At 37.4% G+C, this 14,287-nt stretch overlaps 2 protein-coding genes across 4 annotated transcripts; both read left to right on the top strand.

Moving 5' to 3' along the window:
- Positions 1 to 4,512: 4,512 nt before the first annotated feature.
- Positions 4,513 to 10,211, top strand: LOC131662056 (methyl-CpG-binding domain-containing protein 8-like). Of its 3 annotated transcripts, none has more exons than XM_058931735.1 (5): positions 4,513 to 5,531; positions 7,372 to 7,519; positions 7,609 to 7,899; positions 8,014 to 8,874; positions 9,921 to 10,211. In XM_058931735.1, exons 1-4 carry the CDS (start codon positions 4,615 to 4,617, stop codon positions 8,812 to 8,814), a joined length of 2,157 nt encoding a protein of 718 aa, XP_058787718.1. In that variant the 5' UTR covers positions 4,513 to 4,614; the 3' UTR covers positions 8,815 to 8,874; positions 9,921 to 10,211. The 3 variants fall into 3 exon arrangements, with proteins under 3 accessions (XP_058787718.1, XP_058787717.1, XP_058787716.1); XM_058931734.1 differs by having other exon boundaries at positions 4,514 to 5,531; positions 7,612 to 7,899; positions 8,011 to 8,874; XM_058931733.1 differs by having other exon boundaries at positions 4,514 to 5,531; positions 8,011 to 8,874.
- A 2,720-nt stretch (positions 10,212 to 12,931) lies between these two features.
- LOC131658413 (uncharacterized) lies at positions 12,932 to 14,047 on the top strand. The gene has a single exon (XM_058927708.1). The coding sequence runs from the start codon at positions 12,932 to 12,934 to the stop codon at positions 14,045 to 14,047; it is 1,116 nt and encodes a 371-aa protein (XP_058783691.1).
- Positions 14,048 to 14,287: the final 240 nt, after the last annotated feature.

The following is a 14,287-nucleotide window of genomic DNA, read 5'->3' as shown; positions in this document are numbered from 1 at the left end:
GATAAAACACTTTGTATACATCCGCATAAGGATCATTACAAAGTTAATTTACAAAGGTATTTTAAAACCACATACAAGCATTTCAAGGCAAGACAAATGATTCAAACAAGTGAGCTAAGCAATTAAGAGCCCATGGATAACCATGGATACAAAGGGGTGCTAATACCTTCCCTTTGTATAACCTACCCCCGAACCCAAAATCTCTTAAAGGTCTTTTTCTGTTTCTTTTATAAACCTTTTCTTAATTGGATAAAATAAAAGTCGGTGGCGACTCTCTGATTTTCAAAACTCAAAAACAAAAGAAGAGTCAGTTCGTATCTCACGAGATATAAAAAACCGAGGACGACACGTAGGTTAACCTAAATGGGGTTTCGCCCGTGCTTGAATGGGGCGTCGTCCTATATGCCCAAAGCACACTGTGTAATTCCTCGACCCACGCTTTCTTAGCCTCGCCGAGTCTCCTTTTTAATCCTCGGAGGATGACCCGGTTGACTGCTTCGGCTTGCCCGTTTGTTTGGGAGTGTTCAACCGAGGTGAAGTGTTGTTTCGTGCCGAGCTTGGCTACAAACTCTTGGAATTTCTTATCAGTGAATTGGGTGTCGTTGTCGGTTATTATCGCCTGTGGAACCCCGAACCGAGCGAGTATGTTCCGTTTATAAAAACGGAGCACGTTCTGGGGTTGAGGCTGCTCGTTCCCATCGTTTTGAACCTATTCGACGTTCTGAAGTTGCTGTCTTCTGTTGGGTTGCGAGGTCTCATGCCTCTGTCCCCTTTGCCCGTCAGCGGAATGCTGCTGCCCTTCCCGCCGATGCCGATTTGTCCCTTCAGGGGTGGAACCCTCGATGAGTTGTTGCAGGTGGAAGGGATTAGGGTTCGGGACGTTGGTGTTGTTGTTGTTGCCAGCCATGACGATCATGAATGGATTAACTTTGATCTTTGTTTGTTAAAGAAGGGGGAGCAAGGTTCCCACAGACGACGCCACTGATCGTACCTGATCAGAAGAGTCGTCACTAGGCGCTCGGAACTGGGTCTTCGAGGAGTGAGGAGGGGGGTGTACCTGCAAGGCACTCCGATGCCAAAGTAAGGAAACGAGCAAAGGAGTGCAAGTACAAGCTAAGAGTAAGAAAGAAGTGAATACCTGACCCTCTAGTAAAAGAGGGTATTTATAGCCCCCAGCGCTGGGCCATGATCTCGCTACTGGGTTGGACTTCCAAGCCCAACTAGGAGACTGCCAGGTTTCCTGAGCGGAAATATCGGAGGTGTGTAAGTGCCCTCTGTCCTGGTTAGCCGTTCCGAAGTTTAAGGGAGACGCGGTCTTTTAGGGACCACGTGGACTCCGCATTATTCGGAGAGTTGGATGTGAAAAGAGCCCTACGAGGAGCAGGGTCCTCGGCAGAGAGCCTGCTCGCGGAGAGCAGGGTCCTCGGCAGAGAGGATGTTCGCGGGGAGCATCCTTACCGGGCGACCGACGACTCACGAGGAGGATTATACCGAGCATAGTGGAGACGAGCATTCTCGGTCCAATTAGGAGCACAGTGGTTTGGGCCTCTAAGGCAAAGTGGGCCGTAAGTAGACTGGGCCCAATCTTGGCCCAGTCCAGAACAATATATATTTTATCGGTTAAATGTTAACTTCATTCTTAAAAAATTCATGTAACAATTACATTAATTCTTTTATATTCTAAAAAAGATTATTTGATTTTATAGTTATGGCTCAATATTATTATTATTATTATTATTAATGTGTCAATTTAATAAATATAATAGTATAAATAAATATTTGTGTTTTGTTAATATTTTTATTGTTAGTATAAATAATTTAATATTTTATTTAACGTGACTATTAAGTTATAAAATAGAAAAATTAGTTTAAGAGTTAATAATATATATTGGCAATAAGAGTTAGCAACATAAAATTTATTGGTGTTTTAGTGTACTTCTCATTTTCTATAAAAAATATGATAAAATAATTTAACTATTTATTCCAAAATATTATAATACAAATAGTTAATTAATATTAGAAATTTTAAAAGATTGACACCTCAGCATTAGTGTTAAATTAGAATGACACATCATTTTTAGGTATAAAATAATTTAACTATTTATTCCAAAATATTATAATACAAATAGTTAATTAATATTAGAAAATTTAAAAGATTGACACCTCAACATTAATGTTATATTAGAATGACACATCATTTTTAGGTCTAGGGTTGTTGCAAAAGTTGTCATCATGGCAATCTTGTATTTAGATTAAGTAGATGCCGAATTTTATTCGAGATCTTCTCAATAAGGATCTTATTGGTTGTCTAGACTCTAGTTTTGATCCTGTGTAGTTTTTTCTTTTTGGGCTGTTAAGCCCTCCCTTTTATAAAAAAAAAACACAACTTTTTGACCAAAGTTTTTATTTTTTTGAATATTTATTGTTTGTTATCTTTATTTTAAAAATAAAAAATAAAAAAAAATTTCGACAACTTGAACTTTTTTTAACTCTTCACATTTTAAAATATTTCACCATAAATAAATTTTTTTTCAACATAAAGAATAAATAATTTTTTTTATATCTTTTTTATAATTGAATATTTTTTTATCAATATTAATTTCTTCGTTTGATTCGGTTTACACTTTATTATAAAATGTGCAAATTAATTTCAAACCAATCCATAAATTTTTGATCGATTTAAAAATTGAATTCTTTTAAAATTGAACTAAACCAGCATGCGAAGACCTTAACTTAGGGATAATAATTTGACGCATATCTAATGGATCACGTAAAAAAATGTCAACAACGGGTAGAATTAAAACCGCAAAATAAATATGGGTACGGACACAAAAAATTACTCATTAAAATAAACGGGTATGAGTGCGGACACATATATCTTGCTATCCACCTCACCCCACACCCGCACTACATATTTAGAGGATTTCTCAACCAACCCCATGTCCTTCTTACGCACCATCGAATTGGCAAAAATATCCTCGTGCTTCCGAAAATGCATCTTTTTTATAAAAAAATTGGTTTTTTCGTAGATACATCTACGGAAGGAACCCCTAAAACACAGTGAAACGTAGGATTTTCCCATTTAATTGGGAAAATCAGAATGTTCCGTATAAGATTTCATGAACTTAATTAATTTGAGATTTTTCCAATTGATTGAAAAATTAATTTAGAATTTTCTCAATTAATTTGTAACTTAATTTGGGATTTACCCAATTAATTGGGAAAATCTCAAATTTCATTATGTTTTATGTTTTAACTCAACAATTACATTCGTAATTTTTTTATTATTAAAAAAAATTAAAATTATATGATATTTTGCAATTTATCAATTTAATTGTACTACAAACGCGGTTAAACAGATACGAGTATGACTATTGAGGCGCCCATAAAATACAAGTACGAGTATGAATCGTGCCCACACAAATATGGATTCAAGTACAAGAATTTTTTAAAACTGTGGGTATAAAAACAAATGCTATAATATCATATCCAAACCCTTCTTATTATCGTCCCTATCTTAACCGTTACATCTTACCAAATGTATTTCTTAAGTATTTAACAAAACAATATTTTTTTTATTTCTTATGAGATATTAAAAAGCAACTTTTTGAACAAAGATTTCTTTTTTTTTTAGAATATTTGTTGTTTGTTACCTTTATCCTAGAAATCAAGAAAAAAAATTAACAACTTGAGTTTTTTTTAAATCTTCACTCTTTAAAATATTTCACCGTAAATAGAAGTGTGCAAGTGTGCGTGTGTATGGTCTAGTGGTGAAACGTTTGGGACTTGAGAGTGTGTTTCTCTCAAGGTCTCAAATTCGAAATCCGTTAAACACAAATTGCTTATTAAAAAAAATTATAGAAGTGTGCAAACTAATTTCAAATCAATCTATCTATATATTATATATTTTTGATGGATTTAAAAATTAGATTTTTTTAAAACAGAACTAAACCAGTCTCTTAAATTTTACGAAAAGTATTTTGTAAGCATTTAACAAAGCAATATTTTCTTATTTCCTTTGAGTTATTAAAAAACAACTTTTTGACCAAAGGTTTCTTTTCTTTAAAAATATTTATTGTTTATTATCTTTATTCTAGAAATTAAAAAAAAAACTTTTTTGACAGCTTGAATTTTTTTAACACTCCACTCTTTAAAATATATCTTATATTGCATCATAAATAGAAAATTTGTTTTATTTAACATGAAAAATAAATAAAAATCGATTTTATATCTTTTCAATTGAATATCCATTTTAACATAAGATTTACTTTATTATTTATCAACAAAAATAGAACCGATTTTATATGTTTTTTTATTATAAAAAAATAAACCAAACGTTGTAACCTAACGTGATTCAATGTACATAAACAATTATTTAATATTTTGAAACGTTGTAATTATTCAAAAAAAAAAAAAATCTATTTTCAATAATGTCATTAAAAAAACCCCATTTTAATTTTTCAATTTAATTATAGTAAAAAATTGAATTAATTGAAAACGTATATGGATAGTTGAAGGCTATTTAGAAGAGAAGAAGCATTACACAGTCTGCACCAATTCCCCTCTCTTTCTCTCAATTCAGATTCAGTTACGGTGGCTAACCGCGAAACGGTTATGGACGCCACTTCTGAATCCTCCGACCAAAAACCCGTTGATCTTCCCGTCATTGATCTCCGCCTTCTCTCTCAATCGGAGCTATACACTATCTCCCTTTCGCACGCTACCGCCTGTAACCGTCGCATCGACGAAGATTGCGTTATCCCTAAAATTGACCGTTCGGTTTTCAAAGAGTCCGCCGGTAGCCGGAAACAGACGTTTTCTCGTCTCCGTCTGTTTCCTCGTAGCAACAATAACCCGTACTCTCCCGTTCCCGTTCCGGTTTCTGCTGCTTCCGCTCCTGTTGCGGTTGTTCCCGCTCCAACGTCTACGGGAAGCCGCATTACCGGTGACGGTGAGAATTCACAAATAATCGATCTCCTGCAAGAACTATTCGGCGTTGAGCCTCTCCGCGGTGCGAATAATGACCGTGCTGTTCCGTTGCAAATTGAATTCAAACAACCGGCTATTGAATTTACGCCTCAGGCTGTTCAGAATGTTCCGATTGATGGTAGTCAGGGGAAGCGAAAGCGCGGAAGGCCTCGCAGGGGCGAGACTCCGGGGACGGAGACTCGTTTAGCCATTTGCGATGGTAATGGGAAGGCGATGGAAACGGATGATGAGAAGAAGGTGAAAAGTGTTAATCACAAGAAGAAGAAGGTGGAGACGGACAATGAGAAGCAGGGGTTTGTTCTGGATGATGCTGGGGATCCGTTTGTGGAGGAGTTGATCGTGAGGACGCAAGGGATGAATACGGAGCCAGAGTTGGTGGAGTTTTTGGAGGGTTTGAATGGAGTTTGGGGAAGTGATAGGAAGAAGAGGAGGATTGTTGATGCTAATTGTCTCCGTGATGTGCTGCCGACTGGATGGAAACTCATACTTATTCTTCAAAGGAGAGGGAGTCGCGCTTCGGTGATATGTCGCCGATACCTAAGGTATTATTCAACTATTCTTTTCTTATTGTTTTATTCATTCTTAAAATTTGAATTTGGATTCATGCTTTGATATCATTTTAGAATTTGAATGTAAGCCTTGTTATCATTTTAGAATTTGGATTCATACTTTGATATCATTTTAAAATTTGAATGTAAGCCTTGTTATCATTTTAGAATTTGAATTTAAGCCTTGTTATCATTTAAGCCTTTACTTAACCCCACAAAACTGAAGTGTAAGGAAGAGGCTATCCAAGCCTTATTAGCATTGCCAAGGCCATATCTCTAGTTGATGCGGAACTTGAACTGGCTAATTCATTAAGTTTTTCAAAACTTTAATGGGTTAATTTGGTTTCTACTTGTTTGCATGAATATCCTATCTAATTGGTAAGTAGTACCAAGTTCACTTGTTTAAATGACCAGTCTGAGTTTAATTACTACAATGTAAAGAAGATACTTGATATGGAGTGAAAACATAACTGCTTTTTTGTTCGGTACGAGTCAATCTCATATTTGGTTTAGAAAGGGAATCTTAATTGAAATTGAATAACATACAATACACAGGTAAAATTAAATTAAGCGATCTTGAATAGACACAGCAGATATTGGCACAATCAAGATTCTCTCATATATGGCAACATAGCTCCTATTTGCCCTTTAGAGGACATTTCATCCTCATAGTCTGTACTATATTTGATCTTATTTAATTCATCTTTTATGAAGAAAAAAAGCATTGAAGATGTTCCTTGTTTGCTGAAAATATAATTGTTGTCTTGGTTACATTCTAATATTTTGCTTATGTTTTCCGTCAGTTTATGAATAGTTGAATATGGGAAACACAATGTGTGTATATATTAGTGTATTTATTTCATAATGATTTAATTTAAGATACATGTTATTTGGCAGTATAATGTAAGTACTAGTAGTAGGCAGAATAAGAACAGACTATTTGTGTTTGCTATCATTTTGATATGAGGTGAATGGGTTGAATTTTTATAAAAGGAGAAGGGACTGGGGTGGCATCTCTAACCCTGGGTCAGCCCTATCCTTCCTAGGGAGAGTTATATGTAGCCTGTGTTCTTTAATGGTTCAAGCTTTAATGAAAAGCTGCATTTGGCATATTATCTATTTCAGTATCCATGATTTCCTTTTGGAATACCATAGATGTTTCCCCTAATTAAATGAACCCCAATCACTTACATGCATATTTTGATTTCTACTGTATCCAAGTTATGACACACCTATAGTATGACCAACTTTTGGCTTTCAATTTTCATACGATCTCTGAATTATACAGATAATGGTGCTCTGGATTTTTAGTTTCCTTTCCTGCAATGTTGTAATTTCTCTTAAACTTGTATTCCCCCAACTATCTTCGTAACTGTTAGAATGTATCTATTTTTTTTTTTTAAATCAATTTCAACACCGGGACGGGAACTGAGAATGAATTTGATTGTTTATTCACTCAAAAGAATCAAATTTCTAACAATCCCACCTTTCCATCCATTCCACAACAACTCTGTCACGAAAAAGCTTATAACAATGTCTTTCCCTCTAAAAGTTCATCATTTCATTAAGACAATTATAATGAGATGAATGGAGGGGTGAAGTTATTGTAACAATTGAAGTTTGAGAATAAATTGTTAATATTTATCCTTAAGGAATGAAGTTATCGAGTATTCATATGTGACCTGCGAGGGACCAAAAATGAGTTTTCTGTTATTTTACTCTGTAGAACAGCTGTAACCTGAAGTCTTGGCACAGTTTATGCATATATTGATTATTGCTTAAGTATTATTTATGTTGGATTCTTATGCGATTTTCCTAATTTGATTCCATTCAGCCCTGACGGAGGCCAGTTTGAGACATACAAGGATGTTTCTTCACACTTGGTTTCTTCGTTTGGTGTTCAAGACGCGAGCCACTTAAAATCTAGTTATACTGATGGTAGTAAGCAGTTTTCCAGCAATATCAATATGTCATCGGAAAATGTAAGCTAATATTTGTAATTTCTTTTTCTTCTTCTGTTCCAATAACCCAAAGGAACATGTTTCACTTTTTCTTCTGTTTACACACGCAGCAGAATATTGGTCATGTCCCTCCAGGTGGCATTCAGATTGATGCCAATGCCAGTTCTCATCATGAGAAGCAAACCACCATATCATCATCAATTGGAACTGAAAAGCGAAACACTTCTGATGGGAATCTAAATGGTGACCTGGCAGCTATGGATTTTGAATTAGGTGATGCCACCAATGGAGCCTTTAGAGTCTCTGACCATCCAACTGACAATAAGCTACGACTGGAGGCAGATAATAACGATGCAAACTCAGTTCAGGAATGCTTTCTTTCAGAGGACAGAGTTTATAATGTATGTAATCAGGAGTTGGTTGGTGCTTTTGTGGCTAGTAATGCTTCATGTAGTCTATGCATATAACCAAAGGAACATGTTTAATTTTTTTCTCTCTTTTTATGTATGCAGCAGAGTGTTGGTTCCATCCCTACCGGTGACATGAAGATTGATGCCAATACAAGTTCTCATCAGGAGAAGCAGGCCACCATGTCATCATCAATTGGGACTGGATGGAATGAAACTGTTCTCTATGGAAATGAGCAAGTACGTGATGGTGACAATGAGCTTGGGCTTTCTACCACATTAATGGAAAACCACATCCAGAAAATATCTTCTGAAAGCGGCATGCTGGTTCCAAATTCTCAACATATTTCTACTAATGGTAAACTTCAGTTTTGTTCTGAAGGCTCTCTTGTCCCATCACAGAATGAACTTAGCCATACATCTATAGAGAGTATGGATAGGGAACAAACTTCTGTGCTGAAGGACTCTGCTGAGGCAACACTAAATTATAATGATTTACCTGGCTCGTCCACTGATGATTATATGAATAATATTTCTTTTGATCCCTGGCAACAAGATGCACCTGTGTCTGGTGTAATTGATTTTACTCCCAATCTTTATCTAACTAATGGTTTTGGGGATAATCATGCTCCTCCATTAGACGAAGTTACGACAAGCTGTTTACAGAAAATGAGTTCTATGAAGGACCAAATTTGCACAATGGACAATATGTTGCATAAAAGGTCTGAAAGTAACTTATCTACTGTAGCCGGGAATCAGCACCCTTCTGCTCTCCATGATTATACGGATGACATCTCAGCTGGAACCTTTGGTGCAGTCAAACATATTGATGCAACTCCTAGAGTCGTGCAAGAGATATCACAATCTGTTTCTCCTGATGGAAATATATTAAACCAGGTTGACAAGTAGTTTGCAGAGTCTTCCTGTAAATTATCAATTTTTTGCTCAGGATGATATAGCCTAGGAAAGGTAATATTTACATTACAACAAAAAAATGTTCTATAGAAAGGCTTATTTGTTTTGAAGGATTCATTTTATGCCTCTCTGGTCTAAGTTATTTGAAATTCATGGTGAAATAAAACTATTCTCTTTTAGTTTAAAATTTGGAAGTTAGTTTGATAGTAGTTTACGGCATCATAGAACATATTGTTGTTTTTTCTACAACTAACTTTATATGGTCACATAAAATATATGGAAAAATATATTTTTCGGCATGGGTGAATTTTGCACATTTAAAACGAAATGAAGAAGTTTGCTTATTGAGATAGTAATATCCTTGTTGTAATTATGCACTTTTTTTAGTCTTATTAGTTTTTGCTTGGGTGCTTTATTGGTTGGAGTATAATTCAATTCAATAATGATGTCCTTGGGTATTAAAAACCTAAAGTGTGTGATGGCCAAGCATATGTTGAAACTTGTAGTAGGACAATTAGACAGCAAATCAAGAATACCCAAAGCTGAATAGTTCAAATACGGTATGATTTGGGGGCAGGGGAATTGTACTTATGGAAAAAACTACTAACAAGGACTTTGTGGTCGCTGTAAGGCGTAGAATTTGACGCCAAAGTTAGCTGTGATACATTAATCTGTCTAGGAGCCTCTGATTTGAAATCATGGGAAAACCATGTTCTTGCCAATTAGATTTTACTTATAATCATATTATAGTAGCCTCTGCTACTTTTTGAGTGAAGGTGCAGCCATGTTCTCTCTAAAAGCTTCTTGTCGCTTAACATTATTTTTGGGGGACTAATGAAAACAGTTATGAGAGGATTGGAGTTTACGATGTGAATAGGACTAGCACGTTTTAAGATCTTGTGTCCAAATTTATAGATGATTGAGCTCTTATGAACCTTAACTTGAACCAAGTCTTGTTCTTTTGCTAAATAACTACTCTAGGAAATGTACTAAAGAATTATTCTTGTTCTCTACTTGCATGCTTTATTTTTTAAAGCTATTAGTTTCTTTTCTACTGTTCCTCTTTGACTAATTTTATTTGTATTTTCTGAACAAAACAGATAGATACTTGAAGGCAACATTATTTTGTTGATAAATTCAGCTGATCATGCTGGTGGCTTCGCAATTCCAGAGGTTACTATGCAGGTTCTGGTGTGAGGTTTCTCCTGCTTCTTGCCAGAGCTCAGACTGTTTTTTTATGTTTCAAGTAAAAAGTTTTCTTTTAGGTCATAATAGTTTAGAACATTCTTTTTTCTTCTCTGCTATACCGATACACTGAATTTTTGGTTGTTCCTTCAAAATGAAGAAGGAACTATTTTCCCCCCAAATTTCAAAATTGAAAAGTTATACCAGATGTTGGTTTTCGTGTTTGAAGTCAATCTGCACAAGCGTTATTGAACTTGTTTTTGGTTTCTCTTGTCAAATGTTAAATGTCTGGTTTACTATTGTTTTCTCTCTAATTGAGTCTTTTTTTATAAGCTCTCTAAGTAATTTAAAAGTATACAAAATTAAGTCTAACACTAAAGTTTTTGTTATCAAAATATTATGGACTAATATGACCGATTTTTGTATACTTTAGAATCTAATTACTAAGAATTAATTATTTTGAATAAAAAAAACTTATTATTTCTAATATACAACGGGACTAAATTTGAAAGATTAAAATAAAATAGCACTTGCCAAACTTGGCGGGTTATAGAATGGATATGAAGGTAGTTCATATCAGTCAGTGTTTTAGAAATGCAAGTTTAAACTGGCTTACAATACTACTCCTTCAATCTCGTTGTGATGACCAACAAACAACCAATCTTTATTTTATTAAGATCGGCCGGCTACATGAATAAATCAATGTTATAATGTTCTTTCTATTATCTTTTATCAAATTCATTAGTCTCTTTTTACTATAGATATTTGAATATTCTTTATCTGATACTCCCTCCGTCCCATATTATAAACAAATTTCACATTTTTAGATTTATTGAATAATTTATGTATTTAGTCTATATATAGTATAGATACATTAATTATTCATTGAATCTAAAAAGGTAAAATTTGCTTATAATATGAGACGGAGGGAGTATCCTCATAGTACTATATGATTTACATGTCATATATCTCAACTCTTTTTTGTAATATTGTCCTTTTCAATTTTAAATTGTGCACTCTTATCACACATCCAACATCGCATTTGTGAGCTATGTTACCTTAATTTTTTTTTATGTTGGTTTTTTTACTTTCCAACACTTTTTGTCATGTACAACATTGTTGATCATGGGTAGGGATTCTCTACCAAAAGGTGGGTGGGAACTGTCTTCTACCTTTCTCTCTATCTCTCTCCATAAATCTTTTCTCTCACATCATGTTTCCCTCTTGTTTTTCTTCTCTTCCTCAATTCTCTCTCCAAATATTGTCTAAAGTCACATAAAGTTAGGGGATTCAAAGTTAGTGAATCCATTTCCGTTGATCAGGTAGAGATTCTCTACCTTTTTGGTGGGAACTGTCTTCTACCTTTCTCTCTATCTCTCTCCATAAATCTTTTGATCATACATCACTACATACAACACTATTTGATTAAATTTTTTCTCTTATTTCGAAAGGTCATATCACATAAAGACATACTTTAGACTTTTATTTATTTAGACTATTCTCTATTTCAAGTGTGTATTCTTCCGTTTCAATTATATTACGTGAATCAGATAATTTGCATCTTCTATTTCTCTTATTTTTTATTACAACCTCAAAAAATTCAAACCTTTTAATTTGCATTTTGGCATTGGCTCGTGAATGGATGTGTTATGTAAGAATTGATGGTTAACTCTTGGTGCATATCTACTGTTATAGAAAAACTATTTTATATATACATCTCATGCTCTCACATTAGCTGAGAAGAGTATTTTCCAAAATCTATTGAGCAACTACTTCACACTTTTTAAATCAATAAAAATTAAGTGTATGTCTTTTATTCATTTATTCAATATCTCTATACATGTCATGGTAAATAGGTCGCTTTCATGGTCGACTTCCTAATATAAAATCAAATTAATTACAAATAATTGAGTATCTTTTTTAGCTTATAATATTTTTTATTTTATAGTATGACTCATAAGTTTAACCTTCATATATTTGGCACAATTTTGTTTATCATAATTTTTCTTATAAATTAAAATTCTTCTTCTCCATTTGTTCAACATTTTTTTTTGATTTCATAATCTCGTTATAAAATTTTGTGAGACAACTAATGCATTTATTTCTATGACTTTTTCTTACCTCAATAGATATGTTATTTGTCCACTGTAGCCATTATCCAAATTCATAATGTTTTTTTATCTCACGCTCTTGAATATTGTTCTGGACTGGGCCAAGGGTAGGCCCAACGTAGTTTCGGCCCAGTAAACCTCAGAGGCCCATGCTCCTCGATGATTCACCTCTGGGTCTAAGGCACCCATCTTAGATGTGCTCGGCAAGACCATCTTCGTGGACCAAGTAGCACCCGGCCGGACTGGACCCCGAGTCGGTCGACCCTCGGCACCACCCTCCCCGCGAGCTGGCTGATGCTCGACACATGCGCTCCCCGCGAGCACCTTCATCGCCGAGGACCCTGCTCCTCGCAGGGCTCCTTCATATCCAACCCTCCGAATAATACGGAGCCAGCGTGGCTCCTAAAAGACCGCGTCTCCCTTGAACTTCGGAGCGGTTAACCAGGACAGAGGACACTCACGCACCTCCGATATTTCCGCTCAGGAAACCTGGCAGTCTCCTAGTTGGGCTTGGAAGTCCAACCCAGTAGCGAGATCATGGCCAAGCGCTGGGGGCTATAAATACCCTCTTTCACTAGAGGGTCAGGTATTCACTTCTTACTCACTTTAGCTTGTACTCGCGCTCCATTGCTCGTCAACTTACTTTGGCATCAGAGTACCTTGCAGGTACACCCCCCTCCTCCTTTCTAGAAGATCCAGTCCGAGCAGCCAGCGACGATTCTTCTGATCAGGTACGATCAATGGCGCCGTCTGTGGGAAACTTGCTTCCCCGTCTTTAACAAACAAAGATCAAAGTTAATCCTTTCACGATCGTCATGGCTGACAACAGCAACATCCCAAGCGCTGATCCCTTCCTCCTGCAACAGCTAATCGAGGAGTCCACCCGCGAGGGGGCGAATCGTCGTAGGCAGGAAGGAAATCGGCATACCCCCGCCGGGCAGAGAAGGCCCGGGCATGAGACCTCGCAACCTAGGAGGCAGCAGATCCAGAGCATCCAGCAGCTGCAGGGCCTCCAACAGGTTCAGAACGTCGAACAAGTTCCTCCCGAGGGACACGTTCAGAACGGGGAAGACGAGCAGGTCCGAACCCACAATGGGCCAGAACATCCCCAAAATGAGAATGAGACTGACGCTAGGGACGGGCATACTGCCTCCTCGTTCACCCACACCTCCGACAGGCGAAGAGTCCGTCACGAAGAAGAGGAAGAGCAGATCAACATCCCCGAGGGTGCCGACCCCACCACTGTCCTTCTGCTCAAAGAACTACAGAAGACAAACAGCCTCCTCCGAATCCAGGACGACCGTATCCACGAGCTGGAAAGGAAACGACGACACAGCTCCCCTCCGCGGAGGCACTATCGGTCGCGTTCCTATTCCTCCTCACGCTCACCACCAAGGAGACACCGTCGGCGTTCCCCATCTTCTTCATGCTCTCCACCTAGGAGATACCATCGCCGGAGATCATATTCCCGCTCTCCGCCTCGAAAGAGCAGGAGAAATCAGAGACCGGAAGCCACTGAAGCAAGAAGCCTCTCCCCTGAACGGGATCACCGAGGCCCTTCCAAAGCTGTGCTGAAACCCCGCGAACGTCCCCCTCCCCGGGACAACCGCGCTAGCCCAGACAACGTCCAGGGAAAGCCCCGGCGAGGCAGACACTCAACCTCTCCGGGTCCAAGTGACGAGGAGGACTTCCGCAGCCCTTTGTCCGAAAACATCCGGAGAGCCCGCCTCCCCCGGGGGATGGAGAAACCACCAGTTTTGGACCAATACGACGGGACCACTGACTCTGACGACCATATCCGGAGCATCGAAGTCGTCATGGATTATCACGTCGTCAAGGGCTCCATCAAATGCCGCATCTTTCCGACCACCCTCAGGAAAGGAGCGATGACTTGGTACATAAACCTCCGCCCCAATTCCATCCACTCCTAGACCGAGCTCAAGGAACTCTTCTTGAGCCACTTCACGGCCTCCCATCGGCAACCGAAATCGGAAGCGAATCTCGAAGCCGTGATCCAAGGACCCAACGAACCCCTTCGGGATTACCTCGACAGGTTCAACAAAGAAGCCGTCCAAGTACAGACGGCCGACTACATGAAAAGATACCTCCTAGAACGAGGACTTCTCCCCGGAAGCGACTTCAAAAAAGCCATAAAAATTGAGAAGGTACAC

Source organism: Vicia villosa, linkage group LG3 (genome assembly GCF_029867415.1).
Source record: "Vicia villosa cultivar HV-30 ecotype Madison, WI linkage group LG3, Vvil1.0, whole genome shotgun sequence".
NCBI classification, from domain to species: Eukaryota; Viridiplantae; Streptophyta; class Magnoliopsida; order Fabales; family Fabaceae; genus Vicia; species Vicia villosa.
This window is presented reverse-complemented; position numbering and strand designations above follow the sequence as displayed.

Coding starts and splice junctions, on each gene's coding strand:
- LOC131658413 (XM_058927708.1), top strand. CDS start 12,932: ATGGCTGACAACAGCAACATCCCAAGCGCTGATCCCTTCCTCCTGCAA.
- LOC131662056 (XM_058931733.1), top strand. CDS start 4,615: ATGGACGCCACTTCTGAATCCTCCGACCAAAAACCCGTTGATCTTCCC. Junction 7,520..7,608: donor TCAATATGTCATCGGAAAAT/GTAAGCTAATAT, acceptor TTACACACGCAG/CAGAATATTGGTCATGTCCC. Junction 7,900..8,010: donor CAGAGGACAGAGTTTATAAT/GTATGTAATCAG, acceptor TTATGTATGCAG/CAGAGTGTTGGTTCCATCCC.